The sequence below is a fragment of the Corvus hawaiiensis genome, chromosome 3 (genome assembly GCF_020740725.1).
Source record: "Corvus hawaiiensis isolate bCorHaw1 chromosome 3, bCorHaw1.pri.cur, whole genome shotgun sequence".
Classification (NCBI taxonomy): domain Eukaryota; kingdom Metazoa; phylum Chordata; class Aves; order Passeriformes; family Corvidae; genus Corvus; species Corvus hawaiiensis.
Window position 1 is genome coordinate 50,375,738 of NC_063215.1, and position 27,762 is coordinate 50,403,499.

Genomic DNA, 27,762 nt, shown 5'->3' on the forward strand with positions numbered 1-27,762 from the left:
AATATAATATAAAATAATAAGTTGATAATAAAGGCTAACCATTGTGGGTGCACACAGTTAATTGAAATTATTTTTAACCTTATTTCTTGTAAAACATTTATATGCAGCTCAGTTCTGAATTCTGAACTACTATTAGAATTACCTTGGTTGATGCAACAGTCACTAGACACCTGTCTAGTTTGGGCCTTCTTAAAACCTACTTTTTGTTCACCTGAGCTGTCCTACTTGCTGTATTTCTTTCAAATGTAGTTGACAAAATTGTTTCAGAGATTCCAAACAAAAATGGAAGTTGATACCAGGATGCAAATGGTAAAAACCAGCAAGATATTCCCAAAGTGCTTTGTTTGTTGTTGCTGAGTTTCTGTTGGAGCTTAGAGTGTGATTGGTAGATATGAGTTTCCCTAGGAACTCATTCGTACACAAAATAAATATATCCTTTCTTTTCTGCTGATATGAAATCAACCCTAATCAACTGTAACTATATTTTTAGAATTTTTGTTAATTCTTTTCTTCAAACCATGACAACTCTTTTTTCAAAAAGGTGTGGATCATGAAGCAAAAAAAAAAATTTTTACAAGTGTTCTTTGGAAATTAATGAGATCCAGGAAAAAGGTAGTCTGAACTTTGAAGTCATACAAATAATTACTCAGTTTTATTTATATGTAAGTGTCTGCTTGTGTGTACATTTGGACACTTATACCTATCAGGTACTTATTTCTATATGTAAATCTGGAATCTGCAAATAAAATCTGTGATATGACTTAATCCTTTCTAGCTTCTGTCAGAGTGCACATGCATAAGAGCGTTAAAAATACAGAAAAGTATAGTAACTGAGGCACGAGTTTTATTGGATAAAGCTCTGTAATATTAGAAGTGAAACAATACAAATTATATGCACTTAAATATTGTAATATAAGAAAGTGATATACTCTGTCATTAATCACTTTTAAAGGCTTCACAGTGTTTTTATTTTCCATTTAATAACATGGTCCAGTAGTTAAAGCACTGAACATGAGTCAGAAGAACCAGAGATAATTTCTTCCTGTATCACTTACCAGTGATATTCCCATGGAGCATCTCTTTTTGCTTCAGGCCCCTCTGTGATATAAGAATAATGGTACTAATCTTCTATGACTGCTGACAAAGAGATTTTATTTTTCTCAGTTTCACATCTAACGTAACTTCCTGAGGAAACTCCTAAACTTGGCTCCCAACATCTACATACCAGGAAGACCCAGTGTCTTTCATAGCCCAGAGTTTGGCCAGAAAACCACAGGCTTTTGACTTAACTCCATGTCTTGTAGAGGGTTTAACCCCTCAGAGAAAAGCAGTGCTCATTAACAGTTAGTCAAGGTAAAGTTTCAAAAGCAAACTTATTAAGTGGTCAGTTGAGGGGACGCAAAGTTCCCAACTCGAAACGCCATCTTAGCAGTGCCATTGTCAGTGGCGGAGCAGAACGACTGACCGCTTTATTTTTTGAAATCCACTGAGTGTTTGCAGTTCACTTTGATTTGTTGTCAGTGTGCCCTTGTGTCTCATTGTCCCTTCTCTTTTTCACATAATTTTTTTGATCATAATCAGGTGTCTGACGGATTTTCCTTTTCATTGTCTTAGCTATGGTAATTGCCTTAGATAATTGCCTTATGTTATTTTTTTTGGATGGCTCTTTCAGATAGGCCTAATTGTCCTGACTCAGCTTGATGAAGGGTATTAACCCACTCTTCTACTTGTAAAGAAGTGAAGAATTGAGGCTTGCAAAAGGAAATTAAGGGGGTTCCCAAATAGCCCTGTGTTATTTTAGACATTCCATAGTGAAAAATAACTCAAAAAAAAAAAAAAAAAGAAAGAAAAAGAAAATCTATGAAAAAATACTATCAGAAAAGCGTGGTGTCAGATAGTAATGAGCACAGATATTTGCTATGTGGTCATTGCTTACAAAGTAACACCTGCAAGGGTGCTCTCTGCAATTGATATCCAAGCTGAGAATTACATTACTTGAGAATCCATTTTATTCTCAATATTTTATTTTTATTACTGGAATATTTTGCAACTGTGAGGTGATTAACATCACTTTGACTGTGTTGGATTTAGTGAATGTTTTATAGATATTACTAAAGAGCAATTTTAAAGAAAACATCATGGGGCAATGTATTTTACACTATTAAACTGTTGGCATATTGTGGAAACAACGTGTGCTGTTCAGAGGACTAATAAGAGCTTGAAGTACTGTATAATTATTTCCTTGTGAAAAATTTCAGATTTGATGATTTTTCTTGACAGAAAATTCAATAGCTTTTTGAGGGAAATGTTGCCAAATACAACTTCTTAAAGCAGAATTTTGTAAAATTCCTTATCTTAAAGGCTACTTCCTCTGTTCTGAAGACTTGTCTTCCCTTGTAATTTTCCTGAGACTTCTGAAAACTGTAGCATCTGTGGCTATATAGTTAAAGTTATATATCTGCAATATTTTCAGCCAGTTTATAAGATTATATTTCATTTCAGAAGTAAAAAAATCATGGCTGATATGTCAGCAGACTTCATAAATTGCCCATAGCAAGGATTGATACACATGTTTTTGATCACAAGTTTATGGTCTTGGCAAAAGATAATGAATCTAGATGTCTGTGATATGTGTGTTTTATCTTTTATATGCAACTTCAAATATAAGAAACAAAAAGCAAAGATGCTTTTCTGGCCAAAAAAACCAATCTTCCAAAAGTTGTGCAAAATATTAGTAGCTCCTAATGCTGATGTAGCAGTGATGAGATATCTTTATTTGTTTTAATTGTGAAAACTGCAACAAAGAAGCAAGTAAAAAGTAAATTTGTTACATTTCTTTGCTGTGCTTTCCAGCTAAATACAGAAGGGATTGTTTGGGTGCTTCATGTTTTTTATCACGTAAGGCTTCAGAAATTTCAGTACTTCTTTGGAAGTGATTTTGTACTATTTTTTAAGTTTTAAAGCTTTAAGTTTTCCTTTGAATCTCATGTTGGATTTTCGTTCCTCTGATATCCAAGATCCAGAAGAAATAGGGTTTTTGGAAGGGCTTTATCTTTAGATAGATTGCTCATATTCATGTGGAGGAAATATTAAAAAACAAGCTTTAGAATGCTACAGACCATCTCAAGGTCCCCTCTAAACTGAAAATCCAAAGCTAAAATCAAAGTATAAGTTGTGCTTTTGCCACAATTTGCTGTATCATCTCTAGCTTATCAGTTTTAAGAGGTGCTTTCTCGGTGACTTAATATGTGAGCAATTATGAAAAACTTAGTGACTTAAAAAAACCAGGCATGAGGTACCAAGCTGTAGACTTATTTGAAGCCCCACATGTTCGAGGAATAAAGACATGAAGGACAAAACCTGATTTAAAGTGGATGGATGGATGGATGGATGGATGGATGGATGGATGGATGATAAGGGTTAGTGCACTATGCTTTTAACAATGCTGTCTGGGCCCAGTTTCTTCTGACTTCATTGGAATCACAGGGCAGTAGTATACTGCTGAGCACCAAGCATCTACAACAATTTCAAGCATGTGCTTTGGTATACATTTCATGTTGTGAAAGAGACCAGATGTTGAGACCAGAGTCTCACAACTACCAAGTCGTATTTTCCAGCTCCCATATCCAGTCCCTCTATTTGTTTCTGGAACAAAAGTTCCAGGCTGGTTGAGTGGATGGGCAGCAGCACATGTTTGAATACTGGGAAGTGCTGTTGAATTAATGTGAGTGACTGCACAGGCAAACAGTTTTAGTGCAAAAAGGAGATTATTCTTCAAAGATCTGTAATTAATATTTATCCTAAAACATTAAGCTAGAAAAGTGGGAGTAGACAATCAGACTCAAGTGTCTGGAGTTTTATTTTAGCTTGAAAGAAAAGTATTGCATAGTTGCTATTTATAAATGGTGGTACTGTTCTTTGTATTATTTCCATACAAACATTTGTGTGTAGTTTTTATAATAGTAGCACCAATTTTCTTGACTATGTCTACTTGGTTGCTAAAATAAATAGATCTCATGTTACACTATTTAAGCATTTATTATTTCACTGAATTATAGCCTAAACCACAGGCTTCCTTATCCAGCAGCACTTAAAAAGAGGAAGAAAAAAAATCTTAAAGTTGCTTTCATGGTAGGTCTTTACAGTTTCCAAAACATTATATAGTTTTCCTAATGATGGATCAACCATCAAGCAAAAGGTATCCTAGCTTTTTTTATTAATCCCAGTGTATTATCAAGTACTTAGGACATTGCTGATTTCAAATGCACACAACATAACAAGCCTCAAGTTCTGCTTTCATGAAGAAATGATAATATCACAAAAATTTTAAGCATAGGCCTACAGACTTTCAGTGCAAGTGATTAAAAGCTTCTGCTTAAAAAAATGAAGCTAACAATAGTAGCTTTAAGGGTTCATAAGGTTTTGATATATATGATACTTTTAAAGCACATGAATGGCAGCTGTCATTGGAAGAAATGTGTGATCAATCTATTACGGTTTCATAACAATTCATAAGCTAACTTTTAGCATAACTAATGAAAGAGATGACTAATTTTTGTAAGACATGTTTGTATGTAGATATGGTAAATATGGTTATGTCTACTGACTAATTACTGCCGTATCTGATAAATTTACCAAATAAATTCCTCACACTACTGTGTTTTAAAGGAATGAACTGTTCAGGAAAAATCCAGGCAAGTATTATCTCCAGTTTAGGGTGGTAAAGCTGTTCTGGTTTTGTAAGTGTCTGCATCGTGTGAAGATATGTTTTTAAATTTTAGATTTGGTCAATATTGTTTTATAGGACTCTGAGTATTGTAGTTTTACAGAATATTAGGAGATTTTAAAATGTTGAACTAGTTTGTTGCATCAATGTGCATTAAAGAAAGCCAAGTGGATTTCAAGGCTTCAAACTGGGCTGCTTTTTCATATTGTGAAACTGTAGATCTTCAATAACATGTAATAATTTGTAAATCTACCTTTGTCCAAGGTAGTTATTCATTAATAAGAACAGTAGAGCTAAACAAAAACTGCAATGTTGATATGCACTCTAATAGAGTTGTCATTCTTGTCTTCTGTTGGATAGCTTATAGATGAAGCTGGATGTAGAATGTTCCTGAAGTGTATTGTCCAGCTGTTGAGCTGACTGTGGTGTATTTGAGACCATTTACTTGGAATAAAATACCTTTAGGTAATTCAAGTATAGTGAAGTATGATCTAGCATACTTTATTGTATTAGGACCAGGGGGGCCTTGGGGAACCCAGTGTGATAGTTAGAAATTCTGATTTTCCTTTTAAAAGGAAAAAAAGAAAAAAGGACGGAGACTGGTACATTATATTAATTCGTAAAATTTTAATGTTGCATTCAGTCAGACAATCATCATTCAAAACAATTTTTTAATGACAATTTTCTAAAAACACACAATATCATTCTACTAGGTTTGAACCACTCTCTTCCACCTTCTCACTCCCTCCTCCTGTTGCAACACTGAAATTGCATGACCTGTTATTGATAAATCAGATCAGTACCTGGTTATAATGGTCTGAAGGAGAGTGTGTCAGGACAGGGTAAGTGGGATATTAGATGTGAGCAAACAGGAAACCTGAGAAAGAAGAGTGAACATAGTCAGAGGAGTAGAGACCATTAGATTCTGAATTGGGCAGTTGAAGCCATACTTGGTCATTCTCCATAAGATCGATGACAGCACTGCCAGAAGCCTGGTCAAGGTATCCCTTCTTGTACTCATCATAGGTGTACATGAGTGGGGAACCATTTTTGTAGAGTGCAACCCAAACATTTGTTCCTTTTGCATGTACATGGTAGGAAAAATAGTACAGTCCAGGGGTCCTGCAGGTGAAGATTCCTGTTCTGGGGTCATAGTGTTGCTGCCTATTGTACAAGATTTTATCAAATTTGATGGGGACTGTTGCTGCAGGGTAGGCTTTTGAGAGGATGACACTGAAAGCAGACACCGGCATCCCTGTCAGAGCTTGATTTACTCCTCCTTTTATGAAAGATATCCCTGACAGCTCCCGAGACTCTCCTGCTTTAACATAGCCTTCAGGCATCTGTGGGATTACAGCTTGGCCAGGGGGACCAGGAGGACCCGGGGGGCCTGGCAAGCCGGGCTCACCATTGCTGCCTTTGGGCCCGGGGGGTCCAGGTGGTCCCATGGGTCCACTTAAGCCTTTTGTGGAAATGCCTGCTGGGCCTGGCAGTCCTGGTGCTCCTGGCTCACCCTTTGCACCAGGGGCTCCTGGCAGGCCAGGGGGGCCAATGGGGCCTCTGATCCCAGGTATTCCTGAGGGCCCCCTGGGGCCTGGCTCACCATTGGTCCCTGGCACTCCCTTGGCTCCTTGTGGACCCATTGGACCAGGCAGCCCAGGTAGCCCAGCAGGGCCTGTGTCGCCTTTTGGACCTGGGAGACCTGGGTGTCCCTTAGGACCAGCAAGACCCTGCTCACCTGGGTATCCTGGTTTTCCCTCTAATCCTGGTAGGCCTCGTTCCCCCTTGGCCCCTGGGAATCCCGGGTGGCCTGCAGGGCCCATGTCACCTTTGGGCCCAGGAAGGCCGTTTTCACCAGGCAAACCTTTGAGTCCTTGAGGGCCTATGTTCCCTGGTGGCCCGACTGGCCCTGGTTCTCCTGGCACACCAGCTGGACCTTGGTCTCCTTTAGGTCCTGGAAGGCCGGGAGGACCTTCAGGCCCTCTGTGTCCCTTCATCCCCGGCAATCCTGGCTTTCCAAAACCTGGGAGTCCTGGGGATCCAGGCAACCCTGCAGGTCCAGGATGTCCCTTGGCTCCAGGGATGCCTGCTGCTCCTGGTGGTCCCATTGGCCCAGGCTTGCCAATGCCAACTTCACCAGGTTCACCTGGGAGGCCCTGGGGACCTGGGAGACCAGCTGCTCCAGGTGCACCTGGAAAACCTCGGTCACCTTTCAGACCTGGCTGACCTGGCAGGCCATTTTCACCAGGCTTCCCTATCCCAGCAGGACCAGGGGGGCCCCGGGGTCCCTGTGGGCCTGGAAGACCCCTGCCACCCGGACGGCCTGGAATGCCAAATCCATTTTCTCCCTTTTGTCCATTTATACCAGGGATACCTGGCTCTCCTTTCTCACCAGGGGGTCCCCTTGGCCCCTGAGCTCCTGGAGGACCTTGTGGTCCTGGCTTGCCAGGGACAGTCAGTCCTGCGGGGCCGGGAGTGCCGGGGGGCCCCTGTGGCCCTCTTGCTCCTGGGAGTCCAACAGGTCCAGGTTCTCCTTTCTCACCATTTAGTCCTCTGGCTCCTGGCTTTCCTGGTAGACCTGGCACTCCTGGCTTTCCAACCGCAGAGAATCCAGGTGGTCCTGGGGGACCAGGGGGGCCTTGGGGACCCGGACTTCCAAACCCTGGCTTTCCTGCAGGACCTGGTTGTCCTCTTGGTCCAGCGGGGCCTGGGGGACCAGGGGGTCCTTGTTCCCCCCTTACCTGCACACCTGTGAGAGAGAGGAAACCAGATCAACCAGGGCATCTACAACATACTTGCAGGCAATGTAGCATGGTGGTGAAATGCATGAAGGGCTAGTTTAACTTGAACATGGTAGAAGTCAAATTTCAGCTGCTGTGTTGGTCACTGAGAACCTGACATTCAGAGTAAAAGTGTTTCACAGCCCTTACCAGTAACAAGTGCAAATTTGTTGGAAATGAGAAATAGAAGGTCCCTAGAATTTTATATTTTTTTTGCTTTTGATTCAGGGTCATCAGAGAGCTTAAAAAATGCTGTGCAGGCAGATGCAGACTATTAAGTAAGGAAGAACATCCCCAGCCAGGTAACAGATTTAGCAGGTCACCAGTTTGATGAATGAAATTGCAGAAAGCTGTCTGTGCAGGTGTAACAGTTTCCCTGAAACTACTTGGTGCTACATTTAAGTAGTGAGAATTTTCTTCTTCCCTCTCCCCTACTTTCAAAAGTGGGCCATGGCACTGGTTCTTTTGTAAACATATGCCTGTTGTATTTTCAAATATTGTCTGAAAGACTTCTGTCTGTCATAAAAATTCCACACAGTGGTAAGGTCACAACTGATAATTCACTTTACTGCTGTCAGAATTCTGGCACTGTTTCAGGTTTTTTTAATACTACTTCATTTTCTTGGTTACCAAAACAGCAGGTGGAGCCACTTAACCAAATGTCACAAATAGAGGACTAAACGAACAAGCTCACTACTTAGTTTCCTGTGTGTTTAGAGGAGCCTTCAGCTTCATGTTGGAATTAGAATGCTGATTTGTTGGACATTACCTATAAGATTAACATAGATACTGTGAGACTACTTCAGTAGTTTGCAACAACTGGCAGCATTATAGAACAAAATGGCATATCTGTGAGGGATGTTAATTCTAAAAGTAATTTTAAAAATAAAAAGTGAAGGAAGCAAAAAGAGCCTAGACTCTGTTTTTTATAGTGCAACATATTATTTAGAAAAGGTTAATAATTTATCAACAATTGTATCAGCTATAATTTTTCCTTTCAGTCTCTCACAAAAAGACCAGTGTATGTATTACATATATACACATGAAAGTTTATGCAATTGCTATTCTGCTGTCTCTTAGATAATAAACTGCATTTTCCAGTCTGTGTTGGACCAAAAATGAGGTGAAGGTGGAAACTATTCTTCTACATATTGTTTTGTTGTAAAAAAATAATGGAGGTATGCTCATGAAATACATTTGATTTTGGGTTTTTTTTGGATCTGCAAGGTTGCCTTCTTCCTGTATTGACAGGGAAATTGCTCTTACCTAGAAAGTGCAGAGAGTGCATTTTCTGCTGATGCATAAAATCAGCACAAATGCATATCAACTTATTTTGCACATCTTCCTATCTCATCCTTCTTAAGGCCATGAAAAGGAAGATAGCTGTTAAAATCCTACACATAGGATACAAGCATGTGATTTATTTGTGATATATAGACAAACTTTTTTGGGTTTTTCTGGTGGCAGATTGCATCAGACTTTAGCTCAGAGTGCATCTCCTTATTACTTTTACCATATTTTAGATGCAAATATATTGGTCCTAGGTTCACAGAGTCGGGGTATCTGCCAATTTAGATAAGATGTTAATGGCATTGTCAGCGCTCATGTTGTTATAGAGATCTTTCTGTGAGCTATATTGTTCCAAAGTTGTGCTGCTTTTAGATTAAAATCGTAATTTTAATTGTGCTGTCTAAAAGCAATGGTTATTCCTCTGAGAAAAGGACTGCTAAATCCATTAATGAAGTAGAATTTATACCAAGAACGTTGAAGTATTGGTTGGCTACTCTTTTACATGTCTCAGCACATACCTTGATGCAAAATTGGTCTACATTCTCTAGTGCAGTCAAACCCCATATATGTATTGAATTAAATATGTAGACTTTAACATAACCTGCAGTAATGGCTTATTTAAACATTGTTGAATAGTGAGACCTCATTCAATTACTGTTTTCAACTTGGACTTTTTAAATATTTCAAGCCAAGGACATACTGGTTAAAAAATTGTGTTCTGGAGACCTGTCAAGACCAAGATTTTTTTAAACAATTTCACCAAACTTTAATAGGCTTTGGTTGTCAACAGAAATTGTGTGATCTGTTATATGTTGCCATGAGTCACCGGTTTGTGTTTAGACTGAAATTTCAGTCCCAGGCTGCTTTTTGACAAAGCTGAACAAAGCAAAAAGATAATTTATTGGTAACTGTATCTGTAAAAGTCAATGTTTGGTGATCAAATAGGAAAAGTAAGCTATGATGAAAAGCTTGCCATTGCTACTTGAGCTGTTTGCGTATGGAACAACTCACTAGACAAAAGCTGGATTGATTTGGTTCTGTAGGCTCCTGTTTTATTCTTCTGAGATAATCTCAGATTAGGAGTGATGATCTCTCACAGTCTTTCCTCTTTAAATTCTTCTAAAAACTCTCTATAGGATGCAAGAATAACAGTCCTCTATTTTGATGCTTGTTCACCAAATGAAAATTTGTAAAAGCACTTTTGAATGACTGGAGTCACATGTCTATATAACTGTAGGCTGTTTCTGCTTTTGAGGTCTAGTATATAGTCTTCTGTTACCTTTCCTAAATCGAGAGCATCTTATACTTCTCAGGTTTTGATATAGTCATTCTCATTCTAAATATGGATTTTCACTCACATTAGATTTTGTGTTAGTATATAAAGTGAAAACTTAGTTCAGGACAATTCATTTCCCCCTTTCACGCCATTTTCTGTCTACCCTGATTCTTGCTTAATTTTTGCTGGTTTCCCCCTTCCCAGATGTTTTCTATAGAGGGGGAAAGAAGAAACACTATGAGGAGAAGTAAATGAAGTATGGTAGAGGATAGCCAAGTAAATACTATACTTCACTTTAAAATAGTATAAATATATAAATTATTATGAATAAAGTAATAGAAAAACACTATGAAAAGTTAATGAGGAAGGAGGGAGGAAATGCAGCATTTAATTCAGTGAGAATTCTAGTTAGTGAGTCCTCAGAGTGGCTGTTTATGTGCATGTACCTAAATTTAATCCAGGAATGCTGTTAGGATTCCAGAAAGTCCTTGTGCTGAAGACAAGGGATGAAACTATGATAGTATTTTGGTACAGCCCAGAAGAATATTTTGGGGGTAAGGTTCCCAGCCATGCTGCTTTCAGCTGGTTCTTACTGCAGAGATTCTTGGAGCATGTGTGTCAGAGCTGGTTGGTATGGGGCCAGCACTGACACCAGCTGATACGAGACCAGAGTCTCTTTGGGCTCCATGTGTGCTGCTCATGATCAGACAGTCCAGAGAATCAGTCTGCAGACCTAATCTGAAAAAACTCCCTGAATGAAGGTAATGTGTATGCAATGCCCTGAGCAGCAATTCTGCTCTCCAGATTTGTCCCTGTCCTTTTTCTGGTGAAGAGAAGCTTTTTTGCTAATGCTGTTTTCTGAGCCACTCATTCAGTTTCCTCATTTCTGCCCAAGTGTGATTATTACAACTAAAAGTAGATGGGATACAGCAAAAAACAATGCTATTTTGAATATCCTGATGATGTCTGAAAGAAAATAATGCTATTCTCAGGGGGGAAGGCAGGATGTTTACAAGGAAGATTCAGTTCTCTTAATTTTAGTAATGACAATTTTGAGTAGACATTATGGATCAGATGCTTTGATTTCAAGTTTTTTTAAAAAGATGTTGGCCTAGGCATGGAAAAATAAAACAGAACTCAAATAGTTTCAAACATTAGGGATAGCCACCAGTTTGACTTAAAGGGACAGAGAGGATAACCAGAAATAAGATGCCACAATGTAGCATTGCGGTTACATATTGCCTACACAAGCTGCCCTAAGACTGATTTATGCAATGAAGAGATTTGTTTTTATATCCTAAAGCTGGAATTGTTCTATTACTATGTGCTAATTCTGATAATTAAAGCATAAGCTTAAATCACTCATGAAAAACTATGTAGAAGTTTATGGCACATTTTTACAACTATATATCATTTTATTTTGTCTTTTTAGGCTTCAAATGGGTCTTCATTTGCCCATGTGTATCATAAATATATTTAAATTCACACCTAACATCTGTTTTGAGTACAGATAACCTGACAAAATATGTAAAAGTTCTTCCTGAATGTAGGTAGGTTGTAGGTGACAGGCCTGTTGCTAGAAACCCCAGGGTTGAATTAAGAAATTTGAAGATAATTAACATGTTGTACATCATTATGTACACAATCGTGTTGTGTTACTCCCACTCTTGAAACGGAGTTGTTTCTTTGAGCTGTTACTTTGTTTCTGCTGTATATGCCTTTGGTAGTTATCATGTAAAAAATTTTTCTGACAGGTGTGCATCTTTGTCAGTGGGAGGCAACTCCAGAGCCACTGCAAATTCTTTCTGCAGTGGTAAAATTATTTTAGTAAACCTAAACTGTTAGTGAAATTCGACTACCAGTAGCATAAGGCAAGAGGTTTTGTTCATGTATTGACCCTCTAGGAATAATTGTGTTGGTTTATTATGAAAAAATAGTAAACTTACCTTGACTCTTTACATTGTATGGTAGAAAATGTGGCCCCTTGATGCTGGATTGTTTCTGATATCTCTCAGAAAAATATCCATCACCGCCATGGACAATGTTCAGACAAAACAGCAGCAGTAAAGATATTTGTAAATGCATGTTTCCAAATCTGTTCTGTGTTAGAAAAGGTAGAGAAAGTTTGTTTTAAGGAAAAGCTGTTTGGTTACATTTCTGGAACATGAATAAATGAGTTTTCTTAGGTTATTGGTATTAGAAGTAACATTATTTTGTGCTTACTTCCATCTGCTTTCACTAGCTATGAAAAATCCTCTAAGAAAAAGGGAATCAGCATTGCTATCACTTTGAATGATGGAGCTGTTGTATACATAGATTAGAGGCAATAGTTCACTCTTAGGAAAAGAATAATTCTGATTGGATGGCAGCCTATTCAAGACAACAGTATTCAGAAACAGGGATTATTTAAACTAGAGCTCCAAAGTACGTTCAGGAGTTCCATATATCAAAACCCCTGAAATGAAGAAAAGATTTCATTGAAAATACATAAACACCTCCATGACCTTACTGCCTCTGTCTAATGCTATAGCAAATGAAGGATGAAGTCCTGGCTGCTTCAGCATCAGTGGCAAAAATCTCACCAAGGTTGAAACCTGGTTTTTACCCGTAGCCTTACAAATAGCTCCAGTGGCAGTGAGGATGCTGTCACTGGCTCTTAAATATCAACCCTCTTCCCTCCCCAGACAGAAAACAGGCATCCTGAAGAAGTTACCATCAAAACCAAAGAGAATAAAATGGAATCATGACATACCAAAATGTTGTGGAGCTCCAATGCAGTGGTAGAGGAGTGAATCCTCCTCTATTGAGGAGTTCTTCTGCCACTGGTGAGTGAGCAGAAGCTGATGATTTCAAGTGCCACCCTTGAGTATTTATCTGGTTTTCCCCTTAGCTGGGTGACTGCTGGACATAAGCTCCTCCCCCAAAATCAGTAAGCAGCAATTATCTGTGTGTGTATAAGTGTGTTTTTTAGGGGTGGGGGAGAGCTATTTTGGGCAGTCATCCTAGATTCTCTTAAGGGGGTTTTTGTTAGGTTTTTTTTCTTATTATTTTCTGGATTTCTTATTGTTTATGAGATTGTATTGCTCATAGCTTGTTTTTTCTAAAATTTTATGGCCCCTCTGTTTTTAGAATTGATACAGGTAACATTGGGAAAAACCAAGAACTAGTAAGTAAGGTTAGTAATTCCAAGTGTTTGTTTAAATTTCTCTGTAAATCTTTTAAGGAAAGACCTATACATTTTGAACTTTGTTGAGCTGTTACTTTCAGGAGTAACCCCACTAAAAGTTCGTAGAGACCATTTATGTGAGTAACCAGAGACTACTTACATGAGTAATTGTTCACTGGGATACAAGTGAAGAACTTTGAATCAATTAAGATGCTAATAAGTGAACTGTGAGAGAACCTGGTTACTTTTAAGCAGTTATTTTAGGAGATTATCTTCATGTTATATCTCTGGACTTCTGTTTTGATGTTGGAGGTACGCTACTACACATATAATGAAAGTAATAATTCTGTGTTCTGAAGTCTTGAAATGCAAGTTCACCTTACAAAATGAGAACTTCATTGTGTCCAGTTATAACAAATGTACTGAAATCCACACTGCTTAATTTTGCAAGTGTTAACACAGGGTGATATTTGGGGGGTTCAGTTTAGTAAATTTAAACTGCTGCTGGTTTTACTATTTATGGATCAAACTTGGTTATGGTTTTAGCTCTTAAGAGATTTTGTTAAACCAGTCTTGCCTAATGGACTGTATCCACAGATTGCAACTTCTTTTTTTTTTTTTTAATAAATCTTACAGTGATTCAGCATCACTTTATTGAAGTTCAGTAATAAGTAGGCAGTAACTCTAAGTCCTTGAATTGTTTGTGTCTCTGGAAAATTGTTTAAAACTGAAGGTCAAAGTAAGAGACAAGAAACAAACTTCTCTGATTTAGGGTGAAACTGTAGAATTAAATATATAGTGCACTTTGCTTTCAGAAAAAATACCTACATATAAATTATCTGTGTATTAAAACTGTTTTGCCAATTGCAGACTTCTTTGATATTCATGTATGGTATTCAATTTTGTAGAAGTTATAAGAATACTAATAAATAATGCATACTACTGTCAGTTCTCATGCATGGTAGGTACAGAAGGAACACCTGTTACTGTTCCAACCAAAAGACTGAGCTGGTGGCCCTGAACCCTGTGGCTGTCCTGTGGAATGACAGGTTAACGTGGGCTGAGTTTTACCTGCTATGTGTCTTTGTTTAAGTCCACACTCTTCAGCTTTTTTGGCTTTTATGTATTATGGCAAATATCCTAGAACACAAGTTACTGTACTGAAAGGGACCAGTGGACCATCAAGTCTGTTCTGCTTCCAATTGTGCTAATACCTTTGCTTACTAGAGGACTGGATTAATGTTTTAACTTAAACTGGTGCAATAATTTATTCAATGTATTGTTGAACAGTTCTTTTCTTCTATTCTTCTTCCTAGCCATCCTCTAAACAGCACTATGTTCTATTTTTTTAAATAACCCTTTTCGCTGCAGGGGTCTTCAGACTTAAGCCTGCTTTCTCCATTAAGCTTGCATGTCTAACCTGGTCAGTGATTTTCAGAGAATATTTGCATGTCTGAGATGGCACTTCTACTCCCCAAATATGCATTCAGTTTGTTTTAGTCTTTCAGAAAAGGAAATACTGTCCCTCAGTTTTTTGTGTAACTTCTCAAGGTACTTTATTTAAAAAATTAGTCTCTATAAACTCAAATGAGAATCCAGTAATCCACTTTTGACAGAGGTAGCAAATGTATAGACATAAAGTTTATTTCCTCCTTGAAAAAACACAACTGCAGCCCCTTTTTTGGTTCATATAAATCCAAAAATAGCTTTCGATTTTTTAAAGCATTTAAATATACAGCCCTCAGTGGGAAGTGTGGTTGTTGCTAATTTGACAGTATTTGGTTAAGTACAGCAGGCGACAGTTTTATGCACACACAGTTTTGTGCTAATTTCTTACCTAATTCATAAATACCCCCAAAGCAGGCACGCTTATATTACAAAAGCACCAATAATTTACACTGATATTTGCCCAGCAGCCTTGCTTCCTGCCTTGGCTCCCTCTGGGCAGGAAGGTGAATAATCTCTGTGTGTCTCTGCATAAATAGAGATGATTGTGGGGTCAAAAGGTATATACAGGCAAACCCCTTGTCCTTGTGATTAACCTGAGCTCCACCCTATTGTGCTATCTTATGCCACTTCTTTGGCTTGAGGTTTTTTTTTTTTGTGGGTGTGGGAAATTGAGGTAGAATTGGAGTTCACTGCTTTTGTATGTTCTCCCTGTTGCTGTAGCGTGCATATGAAAGGTGTGCTGCGGTATCTATTTGCCCTTGCAAAAATACATGCAACAGGCACACATGTGTATCTATTTACAGTAACAGCACATTGTACACAAGAAAGGTTGTTTGCAAAACTGTTTTCAAAATATAAACCTTCAGATGCTTTTGTTTTATAGTTATATGTTTAGAAAGTTGTCTTTACTTACAGATGAAGGTGTCTTCACTCCCTCCTCCCCACAAATGTAATAGTCAGGAATAAAATTTGATCCATTCTGCTACTCCAGAACTTGCTTTTTAGTAGTGTACTGGCTGCATCTTCCCATTTAAAGGTAGTCATGTTGTGGCAATGCAATAGCTTAACTCCTAAGCTTAACTGCAGTAAAAAGACTCAAAATAGAGTCTCTATGCACCTCATGAATTAGGTACTGAAGTCAAAGCCTCCAGTGCCATTTGCAGCAGTCTGCAGTGTTTCATCATATTTGCTGACTGGCTGTTCAGATTGTTGTTGCATGTTGTTGGAAAGCAAGCTCTTACGCATGCTTTCCAAAACCCCTTTTTGCTTCAGTCTCTTACTCCTACAGAGTCGGTGAAAACACATGTAACATGGAAGGGACACCATGATTTGGGAAATGGCAACTGACTTTCACCACAAGCCTGCAAGTTACTCACAAAGTGACTTGAGTGAGTCCCACACTAAGTAACTGCTTACAAGGAAGAAGCATGGAACATCTTAATTAAACATAAATTGTAATGAAACAAGAAACCACTCCCTGTCATGCACACCTCAAAAAAAAAAAAAAGATGAGAAGCAAAACTCCAGCAAAGGCTGTGCTAGGTCCTTGCAGTAGTTGGGAACTGGCCAGTTATGTTCTTGATGCTGACAATTTTCAGTGTGAATATGATTAATTTATTGTTTTGACAAGGAGTCTGTGATCTTGATTTTTGCACCATCTAAGCACAAACCATGGGTTTAGTTTCAAATAACAGAGTTCTCGGAAAGTAGTAATTCACAGCTTTAACTTGAAATTTATCTTATTTTTAATAATTGGCCTTTAGTCTTAATCCTGATTTTTTTCTTAAAATTACTGTTATGGATTATATGGATTATAATAACTGTTTATGGTAAAATATGGTACTCAAGGAGCCTGGTGTATGGAGAGGTGTTTACTTCCTTTGTTTGGCTAGGTAAGCTCAGTTGAGAAGAAAGAGTCAAGAATGTGCTTGTGGGAGACTTTTCCTTTAATTTAAAAAGTGGACTGAAAAATGGGGAGTCATTTGTTATTGATGATATAAAACCAAAACACTGTCAACAACAGGACCCAATGATTTTGCTGCTTCTGGCTCAGGTCCAGTTTTCTTACCTGCTTGAAGTAACTTTGAAGACTGCCCTAGTCTGTGACAAGTTAAAATGCTTATACCCAAAACTCATGGTAGTTTTGGAAAGGACTCTTAACAGCAAAGGACTCTTAACAGCTTTGAATTCTCCAGTCTCCAATTTTAAGTTTTCAGAGAAAGGTGCTTAAGAGTTTCCATGAGGAATTCAAAAGCCTGCCATGAAATTAAAGGAATAATTGGGTTTCCTAGTTTGTGGTGTGCTTTATGGCACTTTGGAAACTCCTAAATCATGTCAACTCCATGGTTTAAAGCTGTCCTCTATCCCTTTCTGTCACACGGTGGTGAAGTGTGTTCTCATGCTCCCACGATAGCAGCCAGGTAAGTCCTCAATGGGAGTGCAGAGGAACAAAGTGTTCCACTGTAGCTGGCAGCCCAAACTAATACAGAGGGGTTTCAGCTTTTTATTACTCACAGTCAAATGGACCCAAAGGAATAGGAAACGGGAAAATTTGTTAACTCGATAGCTGTGGGAAATCTGGGTGGGTGGTTGTTTGTTTTGTTGCTGTTTGTTTTGTTTTGTAATTATTGTAGTGTTCTAGTTACATGGAGGGCATTTTCTATTCCAACACTAGCTGCTTGGGCTGCACAGGACTAGAAAATGTCTTGCTGAAGGAAATATTTACCTTGCTAATTGAAAAATAAATAAGATTTATTTTGAGTTTCAGAATGCATGTTGTCTTTTTTAATTAAGAGGCTTGTTGAGGTAATGTGTGGGGCTGTGGAGCCCTATCTGTATCCATATTTTGAGATATAATAAAGAGTTCTCTTTAAACAAACAAACCAAAACAAACTCTGTTATTCCTACAGTCCTGTACTACTCTTTTTATAGATTATAAGTCCTTATACTCTTTTAACACTTGTAATTGTGGTTGAGTAAATGTCCTCCTTTTAAGTAGTAATGGAAAGATGGTCTGTATTTTTTCTGGCACTGCAAAACTGACTGCTGACCAGTTTATTCTGTTCAGCTCAAGTAACTGTTGATCACAAGAGCTCTATTTAGTATAGCAGTATATTTAAATAGATGACACCCAGTTAAATATTTGTAGTTGTATTCTGGCTGAGTTAACTTGCAGGGACACTGAACAACCATGTTGAAACCTCAAGAGAAGATGTGTTCCACATAGCTTATAGAGAAAGCTTTGAGACTGACATGAATTTTTGATGAAACAATCCTCTGAGACAGAAAGTATTATTGATTATTGTTTTCTAACAGTACTACATTGTTTATCACCATGTTCATTATGCTTGTATAAAGATAAGATAATCTTCACCCATCTTGGAGAATTTCTGGTAATTGAGTAAAAGATACCAAACAGAAGTACTGGTTTTAGAAAAGATGTTTTCCTTGGGTATGCTGTTGGCCTGACCTTATTCCTCCCTCATTTTTATTTCTCCCTCCCTTGCTCCTGAAAGTAAAAACAACAACTACTGTTTAAATGAATGTATTAATTTGAAACTCCTATCAGATATGTGGATTTAATTGAAAACCGATCAGTTTCAAGATACTGAAAACACAAAGCTGGGTTTATATATTAAATATTCATCCTTTCTTTCACAAATGCTTTTCAGATTAAGTAGTGTAAATGTTTAATTATATGAAGTTTTGTATTTTCACTAGTTATATTTAAAAGTGCAAACATGCAGCTGATGGCAGGACTTCCATGGAGAGGAAGAGTGGAAGTATTCAATTAACTTTGTGCACAGTTCGGGAAAATAAAATTTCCAGGTGCCTGGTCACTAAATATCCTGAGTAAATGCAAAGATTTTGTTCTGGATTTTGACAGTGGAGTACCACAAAACTTTTCCTGGAGCTACTTAAACATAACCAGATAAAGAGTTTTCTGATTCATTCTAGCTGAAGATGCTCATTTTCAGCCTTCTGATTGATGCTGATTCCACTCCTAGTTGGGTCAATACAATGGTTTATGAAGCTTTTCTTTAAGAATTTGATTTGGATTAAAATCAATCAAACTTTCTGGGAGTGATGGAGGATGGAGGCTTGTTTTCTGTAGGTCTGTGTCATTTCACAGTATGTTGAAAATTTTTTTTTAACACACTAAATAGATCATTGGTCTTTAAAAATTACTGCAAGTATTCTTTCTATTTTAGTAAGTACCTGATATTCTTGTTTAAAAAGAGCATTCACACAGAAATGTAAAAATGCTAAGCAGTCATATTTTCCCAGCGAGGACTATTTTTATTCACTTTTTTTTTAAATTCATGCTCTATTTTTTTCACTGATTTTTATTAGATTATTTAATATCTTTCTCTACCTCTGTGCCTGCTGGACTCAAGGTTTCTGTCGGACTGCCCTGAACCACAGTGAATAAAGTAGAAACCATGGAAAAAAAAGAGTGGGAACCACTTCTACTTTCCCAAAGGTGAAAAAGTTCATGCAGCTTCCTTTGGTATCCCATAATTAGGGGAATCTTCCAAATAGTTGAAGAAAAATAGGTGTAACTGAGCTGCTTTTTCAAGTGTACCCAGTGGAGTATGTAGTCAGCCTGCTGAATAGTCTCATTCACAGGCTGTACTACCTGCTGTGGTTTGGACAATTGGCACAGAGTTGTTTTTAAACTCCCATGTTTAAAAACAGGTGCCAAAGGGGGAAATCCAGACTTTTACAACCAGAACAAATAAAAGTTGTCTGAGTTCATTTTAAAAATAAGGGATTTGTTTGTTTTATTAAGTCTGGCATTTAAAATATTGCTGTTTTGTTTTAATTTATTTAAATTGAAACTTTGGAAAATTCTTTTGGTGGGTGCATGTGCATATGGTCGGTGCAAGTGCTTTGAGGAGTAGCTGAGAAAGCTGAAGTTGTTTAACCTGGAGAAAAGAGGCTCAGGGGGGACCTTATATCTCTCTAAAACTACCTGAAAGGAAGTTGGAGCGGGTTCCAGTGTCTTTTCCTGAGTAAGGCATGATACAACAAGAGGAAATGGCCTCAAGTTGCACCAGGAGATGGTTAGATTGGATATTAGGACAAATTTCATTACCAAAAGGGTTGTCAAGCATTGGAACAGGCTGCCCAGGGAAGGGGTGGAGTCACCATTCCTGGAGTTATCTAAAAGACCTGTAAACGTGGTTCTTAGGGACATGGTTGGACTTGGCAGCATTGAGTTAATGGTTGGACTTGATGATCTTAAAGTCTTTTGAAATCTAAATGATTCTATGATCCTGTATACATTTTTTTATACTCTCTCACTTATGCGAAATAAGCTTGCATCCACGGAGCCTAAATGTTCCTGATGATTATTAATAGGACTAGTTTTCATTTCAATTAGTTGAAATTGAATTTTTACAAGCATTATATTGTCACAAAGGAGAGTCATAATTACTTGCTTTTAATAAAGTACTAATGCAGTTGCAGCTTTTACTATTACAGAAAATGCATCATGGCTACAAAGTTTTATAGGTGATATTTGCCATATTACCTGACTCAAATCACAAGTTTCAATGTCTCCTGTATTTCATAGGAGGAAAAACACATGAATGTGAGGGATGATCTTCTTTTATGAACTTTAACTAGTACGCTTTTGCATTCAAAAGAGAATCAAAAGATAGTTATATAAAAGAGACATATGTGAAGCAGATAGATACTTCCCAAACTGCTGATACAAAAACATATGGAGATACCAGGAAAGATAGGGACTCCTAAACTCATGACAGGCAATCTGACCAAACATCATCCTGTTTCCAGTGGTGATACTTGCTGCCCCTGCTGCTACTGTACTAAATGGTGAAAAACCAAATCTGAAGGTTGGACTCCTGCTGGAGGTGGTGTTAAATGACTTCTGCACCCGTTGATGGTGATCTCCACAGATCACAGATAAACAGATCACAGATAGTGAATTCTGCTGCATACAGAAGTGGGATAGGAAAAGGGATAAGGAGGGAAAGACTCATTTTTCCATGTCACATAGTCCAAATTGTGATGTGGACTCTGAATTATATGATTATCTCATGACACCTTTCTCTCAAGGAAGTCTTGTAGAACCTTTGGGTTTGTCCTCCAACAAACTGTAGATTCCAGTTTGAGAGCTAGTATATCTGTTTGTCTGCAGAGGAAGAAGGTTTCATATGATGACTTGGGGAGGGCTTTTTAACATTAGAAAATAAGGGTTTCTCTAAATTAGTTTTCAACCAAAAGAAAAAGTGTGGAGTCTGGGAAGCTATGGCTAAAATGAGTGCTGTTACTTGATATGGCAGCTATGCTACTTTCATCACATCATTTAACGTTAAATCTGGTAGAGCCAATTCCATGGCTTATCCAATCAGTATCTGGTTATCCATTTTTGCACTAGAAATAAGGCAAGGTTCTATCTTTATATTTGCAATCTCATTCTGCATGCTAGCTTTCTCTTTTTTTTTAAAGGTACTTCACATTTTTCCAACAATAGATGTCAGTATTAGATATAGATGTATTAGATTCAAAAAGAAGCCTTATATACAGAAGATCCATCTGCAAATTCACTAGAAGTTACAAGAATGAGATTTAGAATTTGATTTTTTTGATTGAAACCCTTTCATTTGCCAGCTTGAAATATTTTTATATAAAGCTGAACATCTTTAAACATTCTCCTTTTTTCAGGACATAAACATAACACTATTTGTCTGTTGAAATATTAGGTCACCAGGAATGCATGTTAGGTCATTCAGAGAGAGCTTATTGTTTCAGAAAATAGACCTCCTGTGTCTATAGACCTGTGGTGAGATGTATTTGCTTACCTACCTATTAGTAAGTAAGTAAAATTAAAATTAGTAAATAAGTAAAAGTAAAATTAAAACACTAGAATATTTTCCTCCTGTTTCCTTTTTGTACCTGTCTAAATCCAGATCTTTTCTGGTATGTCCTGTGTACATAAATTGTATTGGGTTTCAGAGTTGGATTCCACCTTTGGCTGTGCCGATGACCGCAGGATGTTGAACTATGGAAGACTTTTCCCTCTGAGGCCTTCCTGCAGTGCTATATCCCTGAGACATACAAATCATTTAGAGCAGGGTTTTTTGTTGTTTGTGCACCAATAACTTGCAGGTACTTTAAGGGAAAGTATATTTAGGCTAGTCACATAGGGAGTGCCAATACTGTTGGAAAACAGAGCTGGCAGGAGCATGAGTAGAATTTATTTGATATGTGAAATAATCTCGGGTCAACCTTACAAACTATTTAATACTGGTATAGGATAATTTTACTACCTTTACCAGTTTCTAGAGATTAAAAATGCCAAATAAAGATAAGATGAACTTTTGCATTGACAAAGCAAGATCTATTTTACAAAGTTAGTTGGGATAGCGGACACAGTTTTGTTACAATATTTCTAAAACTGCTTTGGAATATTTAAACTTCTACCAGATCATCTTTCAGAAGCAGAGAAAGACCTCACTGCAAAAATTTGTATTCTCTGAGAAAACAATCTGAAGTTTCTAGAGAATTTGATTAGAAGCTGTCACAGTGATGCTACCTATGAATCTCACAGTTAGGGCTAAATGGTCTCATGGGAACACAGGATCTTGGTCTTTTGGCAAGGAAAGTCAAATATAGTCATAGAGGTAAATGACCTGTTTCTGTTGAGACTTGGAAAATCCAGGAATAGAGAACAAGTTAAAATTCCAGTATTTTTAAACCATTTTTCTATGGAATAATAATGCAGGATGCACTACCATCCAGCTGTTCTGATGGAAAACTGCCTCATGGTGTTGTTCAAAGCCCTGGGAGAAGCCTCTCTCCCAAGCTGTTAAAATGCTCCTTGGAATCCTTCATCCTAAGTTACCTGAAGAACAAATATGACATCTCAGATGCAGGTGCTTTTTTGTGTCTAGTAGTTGGGAGAAGTTAGTTTGCATACTTACATGCATACAACTGCAAAAAAGCTATGATTAACAAGATTGCTTTTTGTGTTTGGAGTTCTTTTAGGGCCTAATCTACAATGTCTGCTGGAAGAAAACATGTTTTTTCCAAGTTGTACTAATGTTCAGGAAAGGACTTTAGGCTGTCCAAGTCTCGACAAATATCTTATAATCAAGGACTCATGGCATCTAATTACGTTTAAGGTGACTGCACAGTGGCCTGTGAAGTAAAATATTCCATTTTTGGCAGTGGGGCCTGCACTGGTTTATGCAAATGTGGGTCAGGCCTCTGATATTTTTTCAAGGAGATAAATGCCCTAAGTCTGTATTTAACAGAAAATGAATTTATAAACAGAGTCTAACAACCAAGTTCTGAGTTTTTGCAGTCAAGTTTATGGCCCATCAAAGCTTAATCACCTCCCTGTACCCCTACAACACAGCATTTTTCCTCAACTTCTGCATTTATGCCACATGCCTGGAAGGCACATAGGAAGCATCTCAAGTTTCTGTTCTTGTGCTAGGAGGACAAAGCATATGTGATTATATTCTGCCACTGCCTCTTCCAAAAGAAACACAGTCTGTTTCTTTTGGAGAGTGGTCTGTTAAGCAACTAAGTAGGTGTGAGATCTTGAGGCAGAAGGTGTAGATAAGCTCTTCGGGGCATTTAACTGCCAAACTCTAACAAGCCTTTATTGTGCAAATGCAATTAGAAATTTGTAATAATTGTATAAAACCTCGTGGCAGTGGCAGATGGATATTTTGCACATTGTACCACTATGTCCCAAATTCCAAACCTATGTAAAGAGTTAATTCCTTGAAGCTGCTTTGCAAGATGTATGTACAGGACTAGGGTAGAGATTCTTTTTCCTGATATTTTTATTAAAGGATGAACAGACAGTTTTAAACAAATCTTTCTGAAAAAGCAAAAGCATGAGGTATAAGAGGTATAAGAAATTGCAGTTGGACTGGTGAAAATTTGGCAGCATTTTGTCTGAAAACCTAATCCTAATGAAACCTCACAGTTCACACTGAAGGTGAATTATATATATTTCATGTTATAACATCAGATAATTATTTTAATGTTTAAGCTCTTTTATGCTTTTACAATTCAGGGCATCAGCTTTTTGTTTTAAGAAAAACTATTTTCACAGTCTTTGCTTTTTATTTTTAAAGATATAATATTTCATATTGTTATTAAAAGCTGTTTGATCTACAAATCTAGTATTGAAAGTTGTTTACTAACACTCAATTGCTATAGATTAAAATGAAATCTTCCCGAGGAAAAAAAAGCCAAGAATGCAAGTGCTTCATATGTGTCCTTTATAGTACTGTAATTTAAAGCATGATCACTTGTTATCTCTGTGTTCTCTCTCTCCTTACTGGTAACTGTGTCCCTCTGAGATCCTCTTGCTAGACAGATTCTAAGAGTAAGAAACCAGTGCTTTGGAAAATTTGAAACTCACAATTAAACTAGTTTCAGGCTTGCCATCTCTTCCCAAAGGGATTTCTTCCCATCTTCATCCCAGACATTTATTAAGTTTTCATTTGGAGAACCTTTTAAAGATGAGTATTGCAATGTTCCTGGCTCTTTTTGAAAAAGAGTGGATTTTTTTTTCTTTTGAAGTATAAAAAACAGTGGCAAAGTTCATAAGAACTGTTTTTGTAAATTTTGTTTTCCCAAGGTCAGTCTTTTGTTTTTATTAATCTAGAACAGAATGTTTACTCTGAATTTCAGTTATTGTCATTTTAGATGACAAAAAACTTAGAAAAACTTTCTGTATTCTTTGTGGTTTGGAGCTGATTGGACTGTTAATGTTACCCTCCTGTGTATATCCCAATAATCTGTAGATGACTATAAATATGTTTAAGAATATCAATAGATCTTTCGGGGTGCATCCTGTGGGGATGCTTTCTGAAACTGGTTAGTTATTACATGGAAGTACAGAGAGAGGATTAGATTTTTTAAATGCTGCATATGTGTGTGTAGATAATTATTTTTAGGGCTTTTTTAGGGTTTTTTCCCCCCTGCTCTTTGTTTCCTTCTGGATATTGTGGTTAGGCAGGTATTAGGGATTGTTGTGATTGCACAAACCTCCAGCTTTTCTTAGTGTCCTCATGACAGCAACCTTGCCTGCCAAAGGCATACATACATACATACATATATACACACACACACGTATATATATTTAGATATGTATGTTTGCTGCTGTTTAAATGGCAGTAGCTAAAATGGTAAATACAAATACATATGATCATATATCAGTGTGCTCAGTTACTTATGTCATCTTTTTAGTTTACTTAGACATAGCCCACAAGTCCACTGCTGTCCAAAGAGGTTTTGCCTTGCTGCCTTCATACTGTGCACTATGGATTCATGGTGCTCATATGCAGTAAACGTGATGACTTTCAGGAAGTTTTCTTTCCTAAAGAAGCTGAAGTGAGGGTCCTCTCTTAGAGACCTTGGCATTACTGTGTGCTACAGTCTGATTTGTCAGACAAGATCTGTAATTCAGGAAATCAGGGATATGTTTTACCTCCCCTGCCAGTCACAAAGGAGCCAGTGTCAAAGGTTACAGTATAGCACAACGGGTGTCACTCCAAGAGCATGAGTCTTGGCTGCTCAGCAATAAATGGTAAAAGCAGAAGAGAAATTAAAAAGAAAATCAACTCTAGTTTGGTCAGGCTGTGAGAAGGTTAAAAAAGACAATTTTCAGCCCCATGTTCATAAAAATAAACTCACTGTGTAGGCATTAATTATTTCCTCTAAGCATTGAAGTTCTTAATTCTGGAAACAAAGTGAGGATTACTTTCTAGTGGAAAGTACAATACTGAAAGGGATTTGAGTAGGTATGGCTATTGCAAAGAGTGCTGTCTCACATCAGTAAAACTGATTCCTTTAGAAAATGCCTTGCTAGCCACCACACATTTTGGCTTAAGTTTTGAAGGTGCTTGAAGTATTCACAAAATTAGCTCTGTTTAGGCAGTGAGACATTGATGCTCATGCCCCAGATAGCCTCATCCTAGGTGAGGCATCCTCTGAATGCTGCTTTTGTAGCAGCAACAAACTGCTGTCCTCAGATGAGGCTGGAGATAAGAATACATGATTTTCTCCAGTGACTGACTGATGCATTCTGGCACTCAATATACTGTCAGTTAGAAATTCATTCTTAGGTATCTGATTGTGTCCATTATTTAAGTACTTACTATATGTATTGTTATTATTCAGTACTGAATGCTCTGTAATGCCTGCATCTCTCTGCATCTGGCCCTTAGTGTCTGATGATGATGAATGGCATCTACTCCCTGTAGGCAGAACCAGCCAAAAGGACTAAATCAGGCCAGGTGCTGTCCACATTTTAGTCAAACCTTCCTAAAATGCAGTTGTAAGTACCTTCATTGATGGAGAATGATGAGATCGTACCGCTGACTACGTTTGTATTATAGTTCTTATTTAGAACAGTTAGGCAGTGGAAGATAGGGGGGTTAGTTTTATATCTTTGGACTTCAGCATGATGTCGGGTAGTAGTTTTGTAGTTTGGGGCAGGGGGGCAATGGAATATAATTATACTAAAATAATACATTTTAAGAATAGCCCCCTTTACTTCTATTACTGCTGATTTTTTTCTCAGCCTGTCAGTGCTGGAAAGTGGCTTTCCAAAGTTTGCAAAAAGGCAAAATGGCAAACCATAAGAAAACAACAACAGAAATCTGTTTTGCTTTCAGGCTATCCTCTTTCCAATACCACATCAGGAGGTGGTTTTGCTCCCTTTAGAGCTGCAGGATTTCTTCTCCTGAAGATTCTCTGGTCTGATGGAAGTGGGTGTAAAGGGAGAAGACAGCTTGTAGCTAGAAATATGAACACTGCACATTTCATACATAAAACATGCAACTACATATAGAATTGAATGCTTATCTCAGTTTTTCAGCGATTTTTTTTCTATGCATTTCTTTCCAATTTCCATATCTTTAGCTTTGCTCCTCAGTGTGTCTGATGCTTGCTTGTGCTGTTGTGGGCTATCTACATATTTACCATGGCGTGGGTGGGAGTACTTGTTGCTGCTCCTTATATCAACTCTTGGTGCTCAAGAAGAGGTTCCATGGAGCCAAGCAGCATAAGTAGGATGAGTCCTTTTTAGAAAAATAAGGCCAAAATAGAAAAGGAAATACATTTATGAAGCTGGCTAGAACAGAGTCTTTAGGTAGCACAAAATTGCTGCATTGTACAAAATGTTCTTGCTGCAACTTGTCCAACCATGTTGATGTAGAATCACTGCTTTTAAATAGAAAAATTTAACTAGAACATAATTAAGGTCATATTTTACTTCTCTTCAAAAGCACTATATACAAAACTCAATATTTAGTATTAGACCACCAAAAATGGTAGTCTGTCCATTGACTCACTTTAAAATATATTCCTCTAAAAATGCAACCTGAGACAAAAGTCAGCAATCCTGAAACTTCAGACAGAATCACCATCTACTCTTGGTGAAGGCTTTGGATTTTCTAATTTTGTTATTATGATTCCTATCATGCTGTCTGAGAGCAGAATTTTCAATCTGTCTCATTGCAAATACAATATTTTTTATTCAACAGAACTGAAGATCATCTGAGTTTGAGTCCTAGCCTGGACATGCTGAATAAAAAAAAAGTTTCAAATTTCCCATTCATTTTATATGTATAGATGCAAAATGAAAAACCTGCTTCATGGCTCTTAGCTCCAAGAAGCTGCAGAGGAACTCAGGCTGGTGATGAAATCCTGCTGTGGTGACAGCCCAAGAATGCTGTCCACTCCATCAGGTCAGGTTTGGAATTCAGGGCACTTCTCTTTTGTTTGTGTCTGTGAACTTGAAAGGAGCTTTTTACAGCAGGAAACAAATATGGATATTTTTATGATATGCCACTCGTTTCAAGTTCCTTCTTGTCGTTGCTCAGTACTTGTTTTCTTCAACTTTATTTAAACTCTTTGAGACTGAAGAGTCTTCTTGCTATCCGAGAAATCAATACCAGGTTTTCAAATAATTCTCTGGAGTCTTGACATGTGTCTACAGCTTATTCTCCTTGAGCAAAATATAGTTATAAATTTTCAATGTCTAAAGCCAAACTGGATCATTACAATAATTCATTCC

At 37.6% G+C, this 27,762-nt stretch overlaps 2 protein-coding genes across 4 annotated transcripts in view; one reads left to right on the top strand and one right to left on the bottom strand.

Moving 5' to 3' along the window:
* Positions 1-27,762, top strand: part of NT5DC1 (5'-nucleotidase domain containing 1) — a 131,112-nt gene that overhangs the window by 11,682 nt on the left and 91,668 nt on the right. The window lies entirely within an intron of this gene.
* On the bottom strand, positions 5,368-12,920 carry COL10A1 (collagen type X alpha 1 chain). Its single transcript, XM_048297801.1, has 3 exons — positions 12,825-12,920; positions 12,019-12,172; positions 5,368-7,475 (listed from the first exon to the last, which is right to left on the bottom strand). The coding sequence occupies exons 2-3, from the start codon at positions 12,155-12,157 to the stop codon at positions 5,581-5,583; spliced, it is 2,034 nt and encodes a 677-aa protein (XP_048153758.1). The 5' UTR covers positions 12,158-12,172; positions 12,825-12,920; the 3' UTR covers positions 5,368-5,580.